We start from the raw sequence: 22217 nt of genomic DNA, 5'->3' as shown, positions 1-22217 counted from the left end.
GTACAAGACGCCGCTTGTATCCACCCCAGATCACCGTATTGTATGACGCCACATACTCAGGCTTACCGTCAAGATGGAACAACACATGCATATTAAAAGCCATTAACACATAAAGCTCAACAACAATTCATATATATCAAAGCATGTAACACAACATGCATATAACCATACCCCCATGGGACATGGTGGAACCACAACATGGCTAAACTGAGGACACAAATGCTTACCTTGCAAGCTAACACCCAAAGCCAAGAGTCCACAGCTCAAAGTCCAAACACAGCAGATTCACAATATGTTATGGACCAACAATACATCAACAATCATACTCTACAAGTATACAACATAAAGACAACGCCTTTTCATTACGTTTTATGTATTAAGGCTTCTCACCAAGCCAAAGGCCCTTAATCACATGATTCTGACTTACATTAATTAATTACAGAAGTTCAACTTCCTCAAACTAGGGTCCATAAACCCATAGATCAGTTCTGGATGAACAGTACGCTATTGTTCCTCGCAAACCCAGAATATCCGGATATTCCTCGGGGACATATCCGGATATCCAATATCCGGATATCTCACATGCAATATCCGGATATCCAATTTCCGGATATCACTCTGGAAATATCCGGATATCCAGGTCCCCATATCCGGATACCCCTATCCGGATATCAATATCCGAATACCCCTATCCGGATATCAATATCCGGATATTCCACGACAAATATCCGGATATTTCGCGACAGAATGCAGTTTCTGCATTTCGCGAAGATATCCTTCCAAGGTTCCATTTTTAACACTTCCAGAAGCTTAAACATGCATCTTAAGGTTAATTGAGGTTCATGTGACAGTTGGTTACTTGTTTACTTCATTAAACATACCAAGACTTCATCTTTAAGCAACAAAACTCAAGACCAAGGTTGGTACAACTTACTAAAGCTTAAACTCAGTAAAATGGGTGCTCTTGAAGCTCACACAACAGCTCCAAGGTTCTGACTCTAAGGGTGCACGAAAATGCTACCAAAACTTGGCCCTTTCTTCACCAAGAAGGCTTCTTGAGGCTCAAAATGCCACAACAATGGCTCAACAACCTCAACCTCCCAAGTCAGCAACCAAAAGCACTCAAGACAACCCACCAACTCAGAAATGGAGCTCACAACACACTCGCCCAAGTATTTCCCACTCACCCAAGGTGTTTTGGAGAAGAAACCAAGGAGAAAGGAAGCTCCTTGGCTCACAACAATGGAGGAGAAGGTGGAAAGATGGTGGCTGACTCAAGGCTCAGAAAAATTCACGTAGGAGGCAGCAATTTATGACCTAGGATCATGTGCACTAAGCTTATATAGTCACTTAACCAATTAACATACAATATTAACTTTAATTGCTACGCTTAACATTTTAATCCCAAACTTTGGACTCTTAACCTGCTCAATTTTACAAGAATTATCATATTTTTCTTATAATTTTCGGAGCACCTTTCTGGTATGCGCTTTTCATAGCCAGTACCAGTTTCTGGCACCAGTTCTCATTATTTTGACTTGAAACTCGTTTTACAAGTCTTACATATTATTCTAGTAATTATCATGTACTTATTATAATTATCCGGGATACTTTTTTGGTACGCATTTATACCGACTAGCAGAACCGGTATCTGCACTTTTCTTCCGAAAAGCGACTTTCAGCATTCTTACTCACTTACTATAATTATTAAAGCCTCATAATAGTTATTAGGGTCAATTATGGAATCATTTCCTATTTTCTCATAAATATTAATTAAATTCCTTAATTAATGGTGCAGGTTCTTACAGTTGGTAGACAGCTGGGTTCTTTAAGCATGCTGACAGGAGTTCGATCCCTGGCCGTGCCTATGGAAAGGCTTTGTTGGGAGAGATTTACCCACTTAATGTGATCTCCCGCCTCGAAATAATTAATTTTTGGCTGTCGGCTGGAGGATACCTTGGAAAACCAAAAAAAATAAAATTAGAAAGACAATATTTATTTGATTTGTGAAAATAAAATCAATGCAAGTATTTTTTTTTTCTCAAGGATATGTTGCACAAAGCATAGTCCATAAATCTAAAAGTGCATTTTTTATTCTCTAAACTATGCCCTATATTCTTTAATTTTAAGAATGTGAGATTATCCTTGTATAATTTGCTGATAAATCTTAAAGGAAAATGGTAAATGTCAAGTTTTCCCATGAATTGTGTTACGAATGGTATAAAGCAACTAAGTGCCTCTTTGGATCATATTTTTTTTTAGATACAGGGTGGAGCAGTATTCAATACTAAAAAAGTATGAATTAGGGATGAATTTTAGAGACGAAAAATATTCTGTCTCTAATTGGGACGAATTTAGAGACGGAAAAATTATTTCATTCCTATTTGGGACGAAATTAGCGATGAAATAAGTTATGTCTCTAATAGGGACATATTTTGAGATGCAAAAATATTTGGTTCCTATTAGGGACGAAAAATTTTCAATTTTTTTAATCTGTCTCTAATTCCGTCCCTAATAGGGACGAAATATTGTTCGACCCAATTCGGGATAGAATTAGGATATTGTTTCTAAATTCGTCCCTAATAGGGATGTAAAAAAGTCTGTCGCTAATAGGGACTGAAAAAAGTTTGTCCCTAATAGAGACAAAAAACTGAACAAAATTCATCCCTAATAGGGATGAAAAACGAAAAATAATTCGTCCCAAATTGGGACAGATTTAGGAACTAAAATTATATTTAAGTGTTATTGCTACATTATCTACATTGGATATTTCTATTAAAAACAACAACAATACGTGATTTATGTGGGGAGAAATATTTGAAGAGTGGTAATCTAACTCGTCGTGGCTACTAGAAAAGTACGGATAAAAGACGGAAAAAAAATATTTTTAATAAGAATGGATTTAGGGATGAAATCTCAATCACTCTTCAATAGAGAATATTAATAAACTCATTGGTTATCATATTTTATAAGACTAATATCACAACAATTAACTCTCAAATCAAGCCTAGAGCATGAAAAATTTGAGTTATTTGGCTAGGGTAAGCAATGTTAACCATGTTCCTATAACATATTTGATTAATATTTGTTATTTTTGCTAGATTATCTAGATTGGATATTTATGTTAAAAAAAGTAACATTATGTGATTTATACGGTATTATACCCTTTCGGGATGGAAAAATTCCATCCCAAATCCTTGTTTTTTTTAGTACTGACTAATCATCCACATGGATTAACTATAAGGGTCTGTTTGGTGTGATGTATAAGGTATGATAGTATAAGCTTATACTATACGTTATGACATTTTTAGTTATTTGGTGTAACCATCGTAAAGTATAAATTTATACAGCAGGATCCCTTGTATAACTTAATCAAGCCTAGGAGGGTAATATTTGGCTTGATAAGGGATTGATGTATTAACCAATGTACCTCTCAAGAATTAATATATTATTTAAATATTAATATATTAAAATAAAAAATAATTTTTCAATATATAATTTTTTAAAATATTGAGATTTTTATTTTTATAAAAATTAATATATTTTTTTGGATACACTGATCAACAAATTTCTATAAAAATTAATATCATATGATATATTTGGGAGAATTATATAAATTCATTATTAAAAGGTATTTTTATTAAAAATATTTATTTTTATCTTATCTAGTATTATACAGTACATTATTAAATATTGGATGATATTATCTTATACAATATATTATCTTATACAATATCATGACAAACACTGGATAATATTAAAATTTAATTAAACCTTATACTATCAGGTCTTATCTTATATTGTGTACCAAACATCCCCTAAGTACAAGAAAAACTTAAATCGATGCCGACTCGGTAGCTATCATACAGTGTTTCAGCGATACTAGCTAGATATGTAATTTTCTTAGTTGGAATACTAAGTTGTGTACTAAGGTATATCCTGTATATGCTGCCTAGATAATTCAGTTAAACTAGTTGTCTCTATGCACATATTGGCTTTATCCTAGTCCTATAAACTAAATCCACAATGTCTGAAACTACAATTTTAACATTAGAGAGAATAATTTAAAAGGGAATTGGAAGAGGAAGAATGGCGAAGTCAGCCAACATCAGCTTTTCTCTGATTTTTTCATGTCTTCTCATTATGACTTTTATAACTGAAAGTCGACCAACACCATATGGTAAATCTGCAATTGTCTTTTCAAATCAGTAATATATATTCTGAGTGCATCTTGCAACGCTGGTTTATAGCTTTTAGTATGGTATAATTTATGGGGTTTCTATCTCTTATTTTGCTGCACAACAAATCTTCTCATGCTGTCACTTTGATAATTGTACTCAATTTTTTTTTTTCTAAATAGATGGGGCCCACAGTCCCATGTCTCTGACACATGAAAGGGCACTTCAGAGAAGTGTTTTCCCCATAATTTATTGGGGGCAATACGTGATTATTGAAAAATTTTAATATAGTCATGGACTATGATAGTCCTTTCATTAAGGGAGTGACAAATTTTTTTTTTCTCTTCTCTCTCATTAATCTCTCTTTCATTATCTCTCCTCCACCTCACCCAATATCTTATAAATTTCATCTCGTGGTTATGATAAGACACATGATTTAGTTAAGGTGTGACTCATCTGACTAGTGTAAAGTGAACGTAAATAGTTTATAGGAACACTGACTAAAATGTCACTGTTTACCAATTTTTTTATCTAAATGCCACGCGAATAATATTATTTCCTAATATGTCACGGGGGCAAGTTCGCTACCCTGTGTAGCGAACTCGATTTGCTGACGTGTCACATTTTTAATGGATAACAAGTATCAAATAAAAAAAAAATGAAGGTCGCCTACCATGTAGGCGAACTTGGTTAAAATCAAGTTGGTGTCCACTAGAAACGTGACACGTCAGCAAACCGAGTTCGCTATACCGGGTAGCGAACTTGCCCCCGTGGCAGATTGAGAAATAACACTGTTCGCGTGACATTTAAGTAAAAAAGTTGATGAACAATGACATTTTGGTCACTGTTCCATAGTTTATAACTCTTATCTAGTGATAGATAGAGAGAGCTTTTATATTAGAATGTAAGGGTGTAAAGAATTAATTCAATTCAAAATATTAAGGTTTTGGATGATGATCTTTTTAATGATTTATATTATTTTCTAACACCTCCTCACACAAGAGTCTTTTAGGCTTGAAACGTGAATATTACACATGCCCAATTTTTTTTTGGTTTTACCTTGTGCTTATTTAGTTCCAATAGAAAGTGGGAGACGTTGAGGATCGAACTCGTGCCACTAAAGTTTTGATAAACTAATTAAACCCAAAATCTTAAGGTGTTGGGTGAGGGCCTTTTTAATAGTTTATATTATTCTCTAACACATACCCTTACTCAAGAGTCCTTTGGGCTTGAAGCGTGGATATTCTATAGGGCCTTTTTTTTTTTTTTTTTTTTACCTTAAGCTTATTTAATTCTACAAGAAAGTAGGGTGGGGGGAAGTAGTGAAGATCTAACTCGTGACCTTGTGGTCACTGAAGTTTCAATATTACGTAAATGACCACTTCAACCCAAAACCTTAATGTGCTGGGTAATGACCTTTTCAATGGTTTATATTATTTTCTAAGAATGGGTGATATGATCATATGTTCTAAAATGATAATAATATTTCACCAAAAAAAATAAAAAAATGATAGTAATAAACCACTATCTGACCTATCTATATATTTTGCAGTGGGTCTTGCATTTGCAGAGACGATTTGTAACTTAGTTCATGGCGTGGGTGAAGGTGAAACTTGTTTCAGCATAAGTCAAACATTTCATCTAGATGAGGGTAGCTTCCTTCAAATCAATCCCAATATCAATTGTGTCGATCTCTTTGTAGGTCAATGGGTGTGTGTGGATGGCCAAGTGGCTTGAGTTGTGCCAATAATCCAACTTAAATAAACGTCCAATAAAATAAATGTAAATAAGGAGAAATAAGTTATTCTCCATACTTACGTTATTCCATCATAATCCAAAGTGATATGTTCGAATTTATGAAAGGAATGAAATAATTGTCATTCGTCTCAGTCATTAAGTATTGCATCATCTTATACATTTGGCGTGTCAACATCCCAATCCTAACTAGTAAAAGTAAATTACTTCCATCCCGGGGGTCAAAGTTACGCATGATATAGTATATATTTATATTTAACCGTATAATATACATAATAAAATTCAAGACCTACGCTTCTAGATATTCCATGATATATTTAATACATTTAGTTAATAATTAAATATAATAAGGATACATATTTGGAGGGCGGGTCTTGAACAGCAGTACGATTGTTCCTTTTTGACATTTTTGGCTGAAAGTATTAATTTGGTCCATGTTAATACTTAATAATAAATAATAGGTCGTTTCCTACATAAAAGGAGATAAAACTACATCAAATAACTATTGCGCAAGAGCATGCATCCCAAATAATATAGGAATCATTTGAGTTCAGATTATTGTCTGACAGAAAATGTTATAAGAATCAGATTTAAGAAGTAGATTCAATTGCACAAAGAAGAATAAAGAATAATCAACTTTGGAAAAATAAATGTTGTAAAGGAAAACAGCAAGTATATGGCTCTCAGTGTTTGATTACTGTTTTTAAAAATAGTTTTTTAGTTTTCAGAACAAAAAAATAAAAAAACTTGTTTAATAAGATCTGTTTTGTAAAAAAAAAAAAAAAAAAACTGTTACTTTTTTGTTTTTAGAATTAAATTTAGAGAATATGTCTGAGTTGTTTTTGTTTTTTGTTTTGATTTTTAACTTTCAAAAATAAATAAATACAGAAAACAATTGTTTCCATAATTATTCTACAAAACAGTTTTAAGAAAATAAAAATAAAAAACAGTGACCCATTTGTTTTTGGTTTTCGAGAATGAAAGAAATAAAGATGAAGTTGAAACGAGAACATACAAACACTGAAAACCTAAGAATTGGTGAAGAGAAATCGGTTGGAGATGACTTTCCCCAAACTGATGCTATAGCATCTCTAAGCTCTAACATTGCACAACAGCAATGATCCATTACTCCAGTTTTGATGATATAAGCCCAAATTCCTCTAAAACTTAATGTGATCCCTTCAAATTCTACCATATACATTCCTATATGTAATATCTAATTCCAAAAATCTTTGGTTCAAAGCTTAAAAACCTCAAAGTGAGTGTGTGCTGCAACTCATTCCTGAGATTGCTAGAGGATAATTGTGAAAATAAGAATCGACCACACATTATCCAGATCAGTTTCAAAGAACGATGTTTTCTAACAAACAATTCTTAAAACAAAGATACACAATGTCAATTGTAAGTATCAAGCATAAAATTCAGAAGTTGACAAATTTCTCATTGCTACACTAATTAGATAACAGAGATCGATCTATACACAAAGGTCTGATCATTATTTCTCTTCTCCAACATAAAATAGCTTACCTCATGTTATGAAGCATGTCTAGTGACTAAGTCCAAAACAACAACAAAGACAAATCAAAAGCCCATACAAAAGGTTAAACTCCTAATACATAAATATAGAAACAATTGTTCACAAATGTGTGAAAAGAAATGTGGAAGAAAGAGAAACCTTTATTTATGGTGCATATGAATTTTCGTACCCTACACTCATATTTTTTTTTTTTTTTTTAATACAAATCATAACCCAAAATATAGATAGGAGATGAACCTATGACAACCTAGTGTGCAAATTAAATCGCCCTCTAAGATGAACACTCTTTCGGTGATGTTTGATATGGACCTATACTAGAGCTTCCAAAACAGCCCCCAGCCCGCGGGCTGAGCCCTACAGCCCCAATTTTTAGCCCTTTTTTTTTTCAGCCCACATATGAAAGGGTTAGTTTTGGCCCTAGCCCCATTAACCCTCATTTCTTTTGGGTTAGGGTGGGGTTAACCGCGGGCCAGCCCACTCTTTTTTTTTTTCTAAACCCTAAAACCCCATTTTCTCGTTTCTCTCTCTTGTCGAGTTTTTCTTCTTCCCATTTCTTCTTCTTCACCCGGTTCTTCTTCTTCACAGAGTATGGTTTCGTTCTTCTTCTTCTAGTTTCGTATTTTTTTCTTTATCTTGTAAGTGGATTAACCGAGCCACCACGAACCAATCTCTGCCACAACTATTTCTTCGGGAAACACCACGGTGGTGAGTCCCTAATCTCCTTTTCTTATTTCCAGCAATTCATTCAATTTCATGCACAAAAACCTCTGCATTTTTTTTTGTTCTGTATTTTTCTTTTTCTCCTTTTTTAAATTTAGACTGTTAGTATAGCGGCATATCTAGATTTTGCTCCTTGTTAGAATCCTTTTTTTTCATTTTTATTTCTGTGATTTCCTGTATTGAGTTCAATTTTTAGTTTTATTTCATTCAAACTTGATGAAACTCCCAAAAAATGGAAAACTTAACTTCCATAGCTGTGTTATGGTTCAATATATATGGCTATATAAATTGCTCACATAAGATGTCAGTTCTCATTGACAAGTAACAAGTTGCTCAAAGACTCGGTGCTAATTTTTTGTGTGTGATTATATTGTGAAGCAGAATTCAGTTCCTATTTATCACCACCTATGGCCCTTTTCATGACCATGGTTTTTTCGAAATTAGATAGTAGCCTCTGTCATTTGTTCTTTTGTTGTTATCAAGCCTTGCAATTGTTTATATTTGCATTGAGAAGAGGAAAAAGGGCTTTTTAATGAATCCTAGGTTTAAATCTTTGGTTTTCAAATCAATTGAGATTGAAAATTTTATAACTTGAATGTTTACTTTTCCCTTTCCAATCTCTCAATAGACCATTACTTATTCTCATTAGCTGCATCATTGGTGCTTCTCTGATCTTGATTCAAATCCTGTCGAATAGAAATTCGAAACATAGAATTTGCTATTTATATTGTAATTTAAAATGTTAATGATCAGATTCTTCTACCCTTTTTTTTCCAGAATTTATTGATTGAATAGAAGGATTTTTAACTCATCTTTTTTGGCCCCACTGCTGAAATTAGTAAATGATGTTGCCTTGAACCTTGAACTTATTATTGAGAGTGGGATGCAAAGAAAAGCTCAGTTGTGAAACATGATGGATGAAAGGAAATTGAATATTAATGCTCCTCTTATGTCTGTGAGGCACTCTTCTGGTCCATCACCATCCTTAACTGAAGCAAAGAGAAAGATATTAGAGAAGCAACAAGCTCTTCCATTCTATAAGTCAGATACAACCTTAGATCAGATAACAGAACCTGTTGCAGTGCCTTTCAATTGGGAGCATATCTCTGGAAGACCCAAGGGTAATGGTGGATCTGAACCTCGACCTCTTGAGGAGGCTTCAATTACTCCAAACCCATGTCTTCCCCCTGGAAAGTCCACAAATGTTGCTAAACAGCCATTGGAAAAGGAATGTAATGTTGCAAATAAATTCAGGTCCTCAAGTAAATCAAACTCTTTGAGTGACAGTGTAAGTAAAATAGATTGTGATAAAGAAGGAAAAGATGAGAAAATAAAAAATATGGAAGAGGATGATGATGATGTTTTTTATTCTGATGCCCTTGAAACCTTGTCACCTACAGAATCATTCTCTACGAACTGTAGTGTAAGTGGTGTAAGCAGCTTAGATAATTTGGATGCAAACAAGTCTAGATATTGTGCCTAGATACAAAACTTGCCCTTTGCTATTGGAAGAAATCTAACAGAAAAATATGTATCAAGCTGTTAAGAAAATTGAGGATCTTATGAAGAAACTGTAAAGTATTGTTAAAATATAGTTGCTTTTTGGCCCGCGGGCTGGCACTAACTGGAGGGTTATATGATTTTTTGGCCCGTGCGGGCTATTTGATATGCGGGCTTTTTGGCCCTGGCCAGCGCGGGCTAGGGCCTAACGGGCCGGGCTGGCCCGTTTTGACGGCTCTAACCTGTTGAGATATATAGTCCCACGTTGGTTGTATGTGCACAATTAATGTGGAGTTTATAAGGCCTTGAGCACTCTCACCCTTTGAGCTAGCTTTTGGGGTGATGTATCCCAAGGTTCTTAACATGGTATCAGAGCCTCGCCGTCCCCCACTTTCTCTTGCGGCGTTTCTTAGCACAGGTGCACAGGTAGGCTGAGCCTGTTGCATTGTCCACTCTTCAAGCCCAATGGGCTCTCGTGTGAGGGGACGTGTTGAGATATATAGTCCCACGTTGGTTGTATGTGCACAACTAATGTGGAGTTTATAAGGCCTTGAGCACTCTCACCCTTTGAGCTAGCTTTTGGGGTGATGTATCCCAAGGTTCTCAATGATAAAAAATGGAGGGATGCTGTCTTTGAAGAAATGAATGCTTTAGAAAGAAATGGAACTTGGGAGATAGTGACCCTACCCAAAGGAAAAAAGGCAGTAGGATGCAAATGGGTGTTTACAATAAAATTCAATGCAGATAATAGCATCAACAGATACAAGGCAAGATTGGTTGCAAAGGGTTTCACTCAGACTCATGGGATAGATTATCATGAGACTTTTGCTCCGGTTGCTAAAGTCAATACCATCCGAGTTCTCTTATCTCTTGCTGCCAATCTAGATTGGCCTCTGCAACAGTTAGATGTGAAGAATGCATTCCTAAATGGTGACTTACATGAAGAAGTCTATATGGATCCTCCACCTGATTTTGAAAGGGGAAATGAATCAGTGTGTAAACTAAAAAAGTCTCTATATGGATTGAAACAGTCTCCCAGAGAATGGTTCGACAAATTCACACAAGCAGTCAAAAGAAGAGGCTTCATTCAAGCACAGACTGATCATACTCTCTTCCACAAACACTCTAAGGATGGTAAAATTGCTATTCTTATTGTATATGTAGATGATATAATTCTTACAGGTGATGATATTGAGGAATTGAACACCTTGAAGAAATTTCTAGCAGCTCAATTTGAACTCAAAGACCTTGGCACTCTCAAATATTTCCTTGGTACGGAAGTTGCTAGGAGCAAAATAGGCATCACTCTAACACAAAAGAAATATGTTCTAGATCTTTTGTTGGAAACAGGAATGTTAGGGTGTAAACCTGCTGAGACACCTGTGGAACCTAATACCAAGTTAGGTATTGAAGATGGGAATGAGGTGGATAAAGAACAATATCAGCGATTGGTTGGTAAACTAATCTACTTATCTCATACGCGTCCTGACATTGCCTTTGCGGTGAGTATGATTAGTCAATTCATGCACTCACCCAAGGAGAAGCATCTTAGTGCAGTCTATAGGGTGCTTAGATACCTCAAGAATACTCCAGGAAGAGGATTATTCTTTAAAAAGGGGTATAAAAGGACAATTGAAATCTACACTGATGCAGATTGGGCAGGCTCATCAGTAGACAGAAGATCTACCTCAGGCTATTGCACCTATGTGTGGGGAAATCTTGTTACTTGGAGAAGCAAAAAGCAAACAGTGGTTGCAAGAAGTAGTGCTGAAGCAGAATTTCGAGCTTTAGCTCATGGAGTTTGTGAAGGAATCTGGTTGAGAAGACTTCTTCAAGAGTTGAAGATTTCATATTCCCTACCAATAAAACTATATTGTGACAACAAGGCAGCTGTTAGCATTGCTCAAAATCCTGTGCATCATGATCGAACAAAGCACGTGGAAGTTGATCGTCACTTCATCAAAGAAAAATTAGATGATGGAAGTGTGCATTTGATATATGTTCCAACCAAAGAGCAAACGGCAGATGTCCTTACCAAGGGCCTACACCGTCCAGCATTCGAAGACTTGATTGGCAAGTTGGGAATGATCAATATTTACCTCCCAACTTGAGGGGGAGTGTAGAAAATTAGAATTCAAACATGTTTCCGTTTTTATTTCCTATTAATTAGGATTGATTATGATTGATTAGGATTAATTGTGATTGATTAGAATTGATTGTGATTAGGATTGTGATAGGATTGATTAGTCATCGCTTAGTCATTCTTAGCGATTCTTTCTTGTATAAATACTCACTCATGTAATTTATTCAATATCAATATACAAAAACTTCTTTTCAATATAACCTATACTATACGATATAGAAGGTCCAGTCCAACAACAACCCAACATAAGACCCAGAGCAAAGATTTAATCCATAAGGAAACATGTTAGAGATGCATACATGCTATCTCACAAGGAAACATCTAAAGTACTAGCAACAAAAGAGTGATAAATCTCCTTAATAGACAATGACTAAATGACAGGCACAAGGTTTCAGCTAAGTCTAGGCAGTATAGTGTAACGCCCCGTCTGCAGCCGGTTAATTAACATTTATATGATAGTAAGCGCAGCATGCTCAACTTAATTAATGCGGAAGCTAACTAAATAATTTTCTCTTTTTCTTTATGTTTTGCAAACTTTTTCACTTCCATGGCTAAAATAAAACGGACAACATTTCCTCTATATTTTGGACATCTGGGGATAATTTCCACTATGATAATTTCAACCTGATTGACAGTTTAATATAACTCAGGCATACCACAACATAGATAAAATATATTGCCCAGCCATCCATGGCCTAGGCTATCTCATAATCATACTGTCTCAAAATAATGTCCATGATGTTACTTATATAATTACATCAAATAAACAAAAGAGATGCAATTAAATAAGTAACATAGACCTGAGCATGCATCATTAATAGTATATACAGACTATCAATATGGCATAGACATCTCCTATGCTCTAAAAAAATACATGGCACATACAACCCAAAATAAAGTATGTCAGGTACAAATCTAAATATCCGTAAGACCCTGACAATAATGTCAAGTAGTATCTCTCATCTGGCCTCTTGCCACGCGATGCCTCAGCACCATCAGTTCCTGTACCTGAAATGGTAATCCCTATAACGCGGGGTGAGATAATATAATTACCTCAGTAAGCTAGGGACCCTTGGAGGGCTCCTCCACCCCTAAGCTCACTTCTGGTATAATAACAGTATAAAAATCCATGCATGCATCAGAATATGTATGACAATGCAGTGTGCAATAATGTAATCCTACTGGCCAGAGAATACAACAAGTATGCATTACGCAAGGAAACACTGTCTTCCAACATACCGTATGAGGAAACACCGTCTCATACTATGCATAAGGAAACACTGTCTTATGCCTCACGCACAAGGAAACACCGTCTTGTGTGGCACACAAACATACATACATATACATGCACCATATATCATCATTTTCACATACCATATGAAACTACCAACCTCCCTCTGAGTTTGGTGGAACAAACGAGGGATTAACCTCAAGGACCGAAAGCTTACCTCGCGAGCAAAGTCCTCCAATAATTCTCGTGTCCACAGAGTCACGATCTTTCACAAAGTCACAACCTAGTTCCAATATGTGAAGACAATCAGTATTCCTATATCCCAGTCTACTACGTTAAATTTTCATAACTACACCTACAAGAAATCTACACTTGATTTTTAATCCAATTTATCAAAGTGTCCTAAATGGCGATTTTATAATCTTTCTTTTTTACGGGAACCAATCCTAAGCATGTTTAACAAAAGGGACTCATGTCAAAATCACTCTTTAACTATCCATACCATGACTTACCTCAATATGAAAAATCCACAAATCTCAAACTCAAGCGAATGTGGATTCCAATCCGTGGAATTTGCTCAAAACAACGTTGGGATCAACTCTACAACATGAAACAATAACAACCAATCACTATTAATCTCCTAAAATATCAATTTTCGGATGGTCACTATTCATCATCACCCTAGATTCGAAAATTTCAAGAAAATGGAGTTCAAGAGTTGGAAACTCACCGCACAACACCCTAAAACGATGAGAGCAACTCCTTTCAAGCTTCCATGGAGTGGGAACCTCTCAAACAACCCAAACACACAACCCACGAAATCTTTGGATGAGGATATCTCTCTCCACAATAAACCCCAACCAAAAATGAGTTATGATTTAGAAAGAGGAGAAGATTTGAAGCGGTTTTGGCTTTGGAACGGATGCATTTCGTTGAGAAATGAGAGAGTTATGATTTTTTGAAAAATCACAACCTCTTATGCCATGGAAATGAGCTTCTGTCGACGGCGAAGAAAAATGAGGAGAAAGATAGTGTTGTTTGTACTTAAAGTGATGTTGTTTTACCTAATGGGTATAAACTTATCTATCCTGCTCACTAAACTCTCATTCCAACGTTGTACACTAGTCCAGAATATTTTTATGGAAATATTTATAATTTTACTTTTCACTTTAGGGTAACTTTGTTTACTCGCATTTTTACCACTTAACTGTCATTTTAACTCATTTTTCACTAAAAGTGACTTTATTTCTTTTTCTTCTACTTTTCTTATAATTATTCCTCAATAACATGATTAAAATTATTAAATCCATACTACATATGGCGGTTATTATATATAGCCCACCAAGAGACATCGTGCATGAAAAAACTCATGAGCCAATGAAACTCAAAACAATAATCAAAGTCAGCACTAGTCTCTGTATTAACAATTTTGCATAAGCTAATGCAAAGCGGCAAAAGCACCGTATTGCTAATATTAAGCAAAAATATCTCCTGTTCAAAGCACATGTGAAATTTTTTGTCAAAGTAGAGCAGTCAGTCCCATCACCTTACTTGACACATTCAATCCCGTCAGTATTGTTGACGGGACTTGTTTTCACGTCAGTAACCTGCACCAATTTTGTGCCACATGTCAAATATTTGTTGAGTCTTGTCACAATAGTTGACGGGACTAAAAAAGCTAATGCCACGTCATCCATTTGTGTCAACATAGTTGACGGGACCAAAGGAAAAATACTTTAATAATTCCTTATTTCATTAGTATAGCTAAGTAATTCAATTTACTATACTAATTCCTTATTTCATCGCGTCACATCTAATCATTTCTATACCAATTCCTTAATTCATAATTCAGTTTACCAAAAAAAAAAAAACATTTTCATAAATTATATTTTTTTATTTAGCCTAAACACTAATTACAAGTATTAAGTAATTATTTCATTACTACTTAATTTTTTTAGTAAATGGTTTTCTATCATAGGATTAATATTTAATTAAAATAATAATTATATACTAATTAAAATTGTCACATTATTATTTAATTACTACATTATTTTCTATCATAGGGCCTAAATTATAATTACTGCTTAATCATTTCTATACTAATTCAAAGTTTCATAATTCGGTTTACCAAAAAACAAAAAAAAACACTTTTATAAATTAATTTATTATTTAGCCTAAATAATAAATATAATTTAGGCCTTACGACAGAAAATAAGGAAGTAGTAAATAATAATGTGACAATTATAATTAGTGTATAATTATTATTTTAATTAAATATTAACCCTAAGATAGAAAATGATTTACTAAAAAATTTAATTAGTAATAAAATAATTACTTAGTACTTGTAATTAGTGTTTAGGCTAAATAAATAATATAATTTGTTTTAGTAAACTGAATTATGAAATTTTGAATTAGTATAGAAATGATTAAACAGTAATTATAATTTAGGCCCTATGATAGAAAATAAGGAAGTAGTAATTAAATAATAATGTGACAATTATAATTAGTGTATAATTATTATTTTAATTAAATATTTAACCCTAGGATAGAAAATGATTTACTAAAAAAATTAATTACTAATGAAATAATTACTTAGTAATTGTAATTAGTGTTTAGGGTAAATAATAAATATAATTTATGAGAAGTGTTTTATTTTTGTTTTTTGGTAAACTGAATTATGAAATAAGGAATTAGTATAGAAATGATTAGATATGATGCGATGAAATAAGAAATTAGTATAATAAACTGAATTACTTAGTATACTAATGAAATAAGGAATTACGAAAGTATTTTTCCTTTGATCCCGTCAACTATGTTGACAAGAATGTGACATTAGCTTTTTTAGTCCCGTCAACTATTGTGACAAGATTCAACGAATATTTGAGACGTGGAAACAAGTCTCGTCAACAATACTGACGAGACTGAATGTGTCAAGTAAAGTGACGGGACTGACTGCTCTACTTTGATAAAACATTCCACATATGCTTTTGAACATGAGATATTTTTGTTTAATATTAGCAATATAGTGCTTTTGCCAATGCAAAAGAGATCCAAAATTCACTTGATATGCTCCTGATCTGTAGTAGTTATAGTACCCGGTCAGCCGCAATGCCCAAATGAGACAGCTTAGGGCTTGGGCCCACCTCTAGAGAGCTTAATGGGTTTGCAAAGGTCATTCACAACATAGAGGAAGAATATAAGGATATTTTCAGCAATTAGTAAATGGCAAAATCATTTCTGCCGTAACGGCAGAGATATATATTTATCAGGTAGTTTTTTTTTAGAAAAAACTAATAGGTCCCCTTTTTTGTCTTTATGGTAGATATTTGCTTTTTGCTGCTACTATCGCAGAAAAATCAAACCCTTGATAAATGCAATTTATACGAGATAAAGTTTAAAGGGGATAAAAAAATATTTTAAACATCTTCACATTTTTTAAAGTTTTACGGATAAGATTGTGCATCTTTACTATTTTAGTCTTTAGTTTTAATTAAAAAATGTTACAGTAAAGTAATTCAAAAAAATAATAAAATATATGTAACATTATATTATTTTTATATATTGTAAATTAATAAGTTTATAATATTTGATTTTTTTTTTCACTTTTTTCAGTTCTTAGTTCAAATAATTATGAGCAAAAATAATGTAAGTTTTTAAAATATGATATTATTTTTATTGTCTAAACTTTTTTCTAACATGTCCAAAAAAATATTTTAATAAAAAATATTAGAAATATATATTTTTCCAATAAATTAACGAAATTGTACGAATAAAAGAGTTCACCATCTTAGTTGGAATACCTAGATGGCTAGATGTGCACTTTATTTGCAAAGTAATAATCCGACGACGTAGTAAGAGTGATAAACTTGCATGAGAAGTCTTTTCTCTTACTACTCTCATTTCGACGTTCATGCCAGCCAGCCATTTATTTTATTTTTTTCCACAGTGGGGCCCACTCCTTTTTCTCTTAGTAGAAAAGCTCCAACTTCTCGTGAAGCCATATATATATATATATATATATATATATATATATATAGAGAGAGATAGATAGGTAAGATCCTTTGATACCGGTGTCAAATTTCAATTTTGACAACTCATCTCAGAGCCGTTAGATAAAAAAGGTCTGCACTCAGGAGAGATGTAGTCCCCCATGTATGACATCTTTGAGCCTTCACTGATGAATGTGAAGATGAAAGCACAAGAGACTAGCACCCTTTCTCAACCTAAGAAGCTTGCAAATCAGAGTCATTGATTTTTTTTATCTAACGATTCTGAGATGAAGTGTCAAAATTAAAATTTGATACCGGTGTCAAAGGATCCTACCTCATATATATATATATATATATATATATATATATATATATATATATATATATTATTCCGCTTATCTGAATTCAGGGCTGGTCAACCTTAGAACCTGTCTTTGTCTCCCTAGAGTTTGTTGTGTGTAAAAAACAAAGACAATTTTGTAACTTAAATATAAGTACATCTTAGTATTCCATCTTTGTTGAAATACTTAGATGCGCAATTTTGTAACTTATATACTGACACTAGATTACAAGAGGGGAGGGAAGAAGCATCAACTTATGATAAAATGCACACTGAACCACCAATGCCAAAATTATATCCAAATATTATATGCTGACTACAGAGAATTAAGGTATAGCCGGCTTCCATCCTCAAAACAAATGACATACCTCGAAAACCAGTTGTCTCTAAGCGCATTGGCTTTCTCCTATATAAACTTTAACCACAATATCTAAAACCACAACATTAACATCAGAGAGCAATAAATAAAAAGTGAATTAGAAGAAGAATGGCGAAGTCTTCTAACATCAGCTTTGCCTTGATTTTTTCATGTCTTCTGGTGATGTTGTTTATAGCTGAAAGTCGACCAACACCAAATGCTGGTAAATCTGCAATTGCCTTTCTAAATCAGTAATATATATTTTGAGTGCTGCTATAGCAACACTGGTTTATGGCCTTTGATATAGTGTACTTTATTGGGGACTATATATAGTTATGATAACAGACATGATTTAGTCTTAACTAGAGTCTGACGTGTGAGTCATCTGAATTGTTTAGAACAAATGTAAATAATTTATAATTGTTATCTAGTGACTGGGTGATGTAGTCCGAGAGAAGTGTGAATTTAAAATGTAATGGGTGATATGAATATAAATTCTAAAATGATGATAATAAACCACTATCTAACATTGATATATATTTTGCAGTGGGGGTTGAAATTGCAGATACAATATGTCATGTAGTTCATGGAGTGGATGAAGGTGAAAATTGCTTCAGCATCAGTCAAACGTTTGGTCTTGATGAGGGTCACTTTCTTGAAATCAATCCTAATATCAACTGTATCGATCTCTTTGTGGGCCAATGGGTGTGCGTGGAAGGACAAGTGGTATGAGTTGTGCTAATGATCCAACTTAGACAAGCGTCCAATAGAATAAATTTACAATAAGGAGAAACTAAGTTTTTCTCCATACATATATTATCCCATCATAATGTAAAGTGACATGTTCGAATGTATGGTAGGAATGAAATAATTATATCACTCGTCTCAGTCATTAAGTATTGCATCACCTTGCGCATTTAGCATATCAAAATCCCAATACTAAAACAAGTAAAAGTAAAATATATGCATCAAATCATGCTTATTTCACTTAGAATGACACAAAATTTTGTCTGTTGAATGACAAACGATTCCCTCCCCCCGCCCCCGTTCCCGTTATGTATATACCTGTCCCAACCAAGTATTCCATTATGTGCTATATCCCTCTCTAGAAAACTAGATTTTTTTAGAGCTTGATTAAGAAGAACTCCATCATCTTCTATTATGTATCAAGCAACTTGATATAAAAAAATTACGATAAATTGAGAAGATAGACAAAGTAAATGAAAACAGACTATATCATCACTGATTGAAAAAATGTACATTATTGTCAATGATGAGGTTTCCAATTTGACATACAAATGATCCCTATCATTAGCTCCACTACAAAAAGTAACTCCATCCATGAATAATGCACAATTTTGGTTTTGACGAGGCATGAATTGTTTTTTCTAGCTACCATACATATCTTTTTATTAATTATTTAAACCGAATTAGCCACCTCACTAACTTTTGCATTATTTGTCTGATGGGCCTGGCCCTTTTTCCATTTCCTACGTTTGTAGACATTTTTCAAGGGCTCATCAGATTCATTACAAAGAATTATAGCATATGAAAGACCTAAAATTTAATGAGCTTTATGTGTCATGGCATGTAAACATTGATAAGAAAGTAAAATAGTTGAATTTTTAAATAAATAAAAACTCATAATTTAGTGACTAAAGTTCCAGACAAAAACCAAGAAACTATAGGAAATTGCATAAAACCAACATTTTACAGTTGCGGGTCTAAAGAGATGAAAGTGAAAAAATAAAATGAGATTTATGATTAACTTAATAAGAAAGATGAAGCAATAAATGAATAGGCAGAAAAATTGTAATTAATGATGCAGGTTTTACTTGGATTTAAGGTAATGCAATACTACCAAAGTAAGCACAAATCTGAAATGAGCTCAGAATCAACTATGCACACAGTTACATACTAACACAAAAAGGTTACTAATGGAGGACATTATCCAATTGATGACAGGATAACACCATTAATATAACAAAGATACAGGTCGATCCATACCTGCTTGCATATCTCACATATTGTGCTGCCTCTGATGTTGCACCAACGTTCATACTACTGAAATTGGCAATCCATCAAACATGTAATGTTCACATATTCTATAACATGGAATATATCAATCAAATTTCTCATAGTTCGAAACAATCAAATCAAACGAATCAAACACATAAACACTACTTCCACATCAACTCAAACAACAACATTTCGAAAAATCAAAATCGAATAACAACTAATCAAGAAACGCCAACTCATAAAAAGCATCCAGCAGAGCTGAACAAATAAAAATATAATTCCCCTCAAAAATCAAATAATACCTCGTCAAATGAAATTAAAAAACTATATAGACATAAAGAAAGAGCTCAAAAGGAAATTCAAAAGAAAGAAGAAAACCCTAAGAAACAAAGAGATTAGATGAGATCCACATACAATTCGATCAGGAGTGCCAACAGCACCGTCGATAATGCGAATGTCAGCTCGAGTGATGATGATTCCAACCTTGCTGACCAGCACGATGAGCCGAAGCACGCAATCCCAGGCCAACCTGGCCATCTCTTCTCAGCCGGAGTGGTGGCGGTGCCGGCGTCAGCTTACGCCGCCGCATTGTCGAGAGGGAGTGGTTCTGAAGCCGCGGCGGTGCCGTTCTGAGTTGGCTCAACGGTGGCCATAGGGCAGAGAGATCAAGCAAAGGTCGTCGAGCGTAGAGAGCTCATACAACTTCTGTTTTTCATTATTTAAGACTCCGTTTGGATGAACTTTTTTCTTCTTGAAAAGCTGATTTAAAAAATTAATTTTCATTTTTAGTTTATTTGGATCTACTTTTGAAAAAAGCAGAACACATAAAAAAAGTCAAAAATTTACTTTTTTTAGAAGCTAAAAATTTTAACTTCTACAAAAAGCAGAAGTCAAAAGTCAAATATTTTTTTCAAAAACTAAATATTTTTATAAAAATATAAATAGCTTTAACTTTTGTAAAAAGTACTTTTAAAATAAGGAAGAGATAAAAGTCACTTTTTTTAAAAGGTGAGAAAACACGCTCTAAGTGCCTGTTTGGATCCTCTTTTTTTAAGCTAGAAGCTACTTATAAGCATAAGCTAGGCCAAACAGGTTTTGGAAAAAGCTTTTATAATGAAAAGCTCTTTTTTTATAATGAAGAAAAAAGCTGAAAACTAAAAGCTCCTATGAGAAGCTTTTTTTAAGCTCTTATCTATTTTTCTTGAATTGTGTGTTTTTTTCTAAAATGAAGAGTGATAAAGATAGAGAGTTAATCTTCTTGAAATATGTGCTTTTAAGTAAATTTTAAGCTAAATTTTTTATGTAATTTTCAAACAGCTTTTAGCTTCTTTTTTTAAGCTCTTTTTTTAAGCTTTATCTTATAAGTAGCTTCTAACTTAAAAATAAGAGGATCTAAACAGACTCTAAGTCGAGATTTGCGTGACGCACGTGTTCATCACGTGATATATGTTTTTGTAATTTGGAATGTTAAAAAACAGTATAGAAAAATTGGGGAAATTATATTTATTACATCTTCTTCTTACTACTAAATCTTAATTGTTGATTTTCGTCAATCTAACAGTGGTAATTTATTGGGTTATATTTTTTAATTAATTATTAATTTTCAATAATTATAACCATTAAATTAGTGAAAATCAACGATTAAGAGTTAGTAGTAAGAAGTAGTAAGAAAAAGAAGTAGTAAGTATAACTTCTCCCTAGAAAAATTTGGGATATTTTTATACTTTTATGAGTTTTATTGAAACTTCTACTGTTGTTGCAGCAATCACGTTTACACTAGAATCCGCATGCAAATTCTGTCATTTAAAGAAGGTTTTAATGTTTCTATAGTGAATTAATGCATATAAGTTATCTATATCGCTCCTAAGATGACGTCGTTTTTTGTTGAAAACTTAAAAAACTATAATGAAAAAGACTATTATAATCCTGAAATAAATTATAATTATAAAAATACTTCGATTTTCGCCTTAAAACGTCGTTTTGGGCTCACTTTATATAAGTTATCTACATTGATAGTAAAAAAAGCGAACACTTTAAAAAAAAGAATAAATATCCTTTTTATTTGGTCCCTAACAAAAAACACTGTCCTTGTAACACCCCGTGTATACCCGGAATATTAACATTACATCGTATTAAGCGGTGCTTAATTAAAAATGCAGAATGTTCTTTTTCTTTTCAATTATGACGTCATTATCAATTACCAACTTGATTACTTAATCAATTTCACAAAATATCGCCTATATGTAAATTGCAATAAGACATCTACTGAAATACCTCAATATATAAATAATGTGTGTATCTACATCACGGTATTACATCTCGTAATCCGGACAATATCCTGATACATTATTACAACACCAAAAGACTCAAGGCATAATCAAGACATAACAATACTATGTGTCATGGACAATCCCTATGCTCACCAAATAAACATAATAAACAACTAG

General features: G+C 33.5%; 1 protein-coding gene and 1 long non-coding RNA gene across 3 annotated transcripts; one reads left to right on the top strand and one right to left on the bottom strand.

The window, feature by feature from the left end:
- The first annotated feature begins 8015 nt into the window (after positions 1–8015).
- Positions 8016–9741, top strand: LOC133310732 (uncharacterized). 2 transcript variants are annotated; one of them, XM_061511711.1, is made up of 2 exons: positions 8016–8175; positions 9030–9741. In XM_061511711.1, exon 2 carries the CDS (start codon positions 9101–9103, stop codon positions 9671–9673), a length of 573 nt encoding a protein of 190 aa, XP_061367695.1. In that variant the 5' UTR covers positions 8016–8175; positions 9030–9100; the 3' UTR covers positions 9674–9741. The 2 variants fall into 2 exon arrangements, with proteins under 2 accessions (XP_061367695.1, XP_061367694.1); XM_061511710.1 differs by having other exon boundaries at positions 8968–9741.
- A 7890-nt stretch (positions 9742–17631) lies between these two features.
- Positions 17632–20446, bottom strand: LOC133310733 (uncharacterized). The gene is made up of 3 exons (XR_009751492.1): positions 20185–20446; positions 19759–19815; positions 17632–17980 (listed from the first exon to the last, which is right to left on the bottom strand). It is a non-coding gene; the product is annotated as an uncharacterized LOC133310733 (long non-coding RNA).
- Positions 20447–22217: the final 1771 nt, after the last annotated feature.

The sequence above is a fragment of the Gastrolobium bilobum genome, unplaced genomic scaffold (assembly GCF_033153095.1).
Source record: "Gastrolobium bilobum isolate Gb01-03AN ecotype WA unplaced genomic scaffold, APGP_CSIRO_Gbil_v1 utg10862, whole genome shotgun sequence".
Lineage (NCBI taxonomy): Eukaryota > Viridiplantae > Streptophyta > Magnoliopsida > Fabales > Fabaceae > Gastrolobium > Gastrolobium bilobum.
This window is presented reverse-complemented; position numbering and strand designations above follow the sequence as displayed.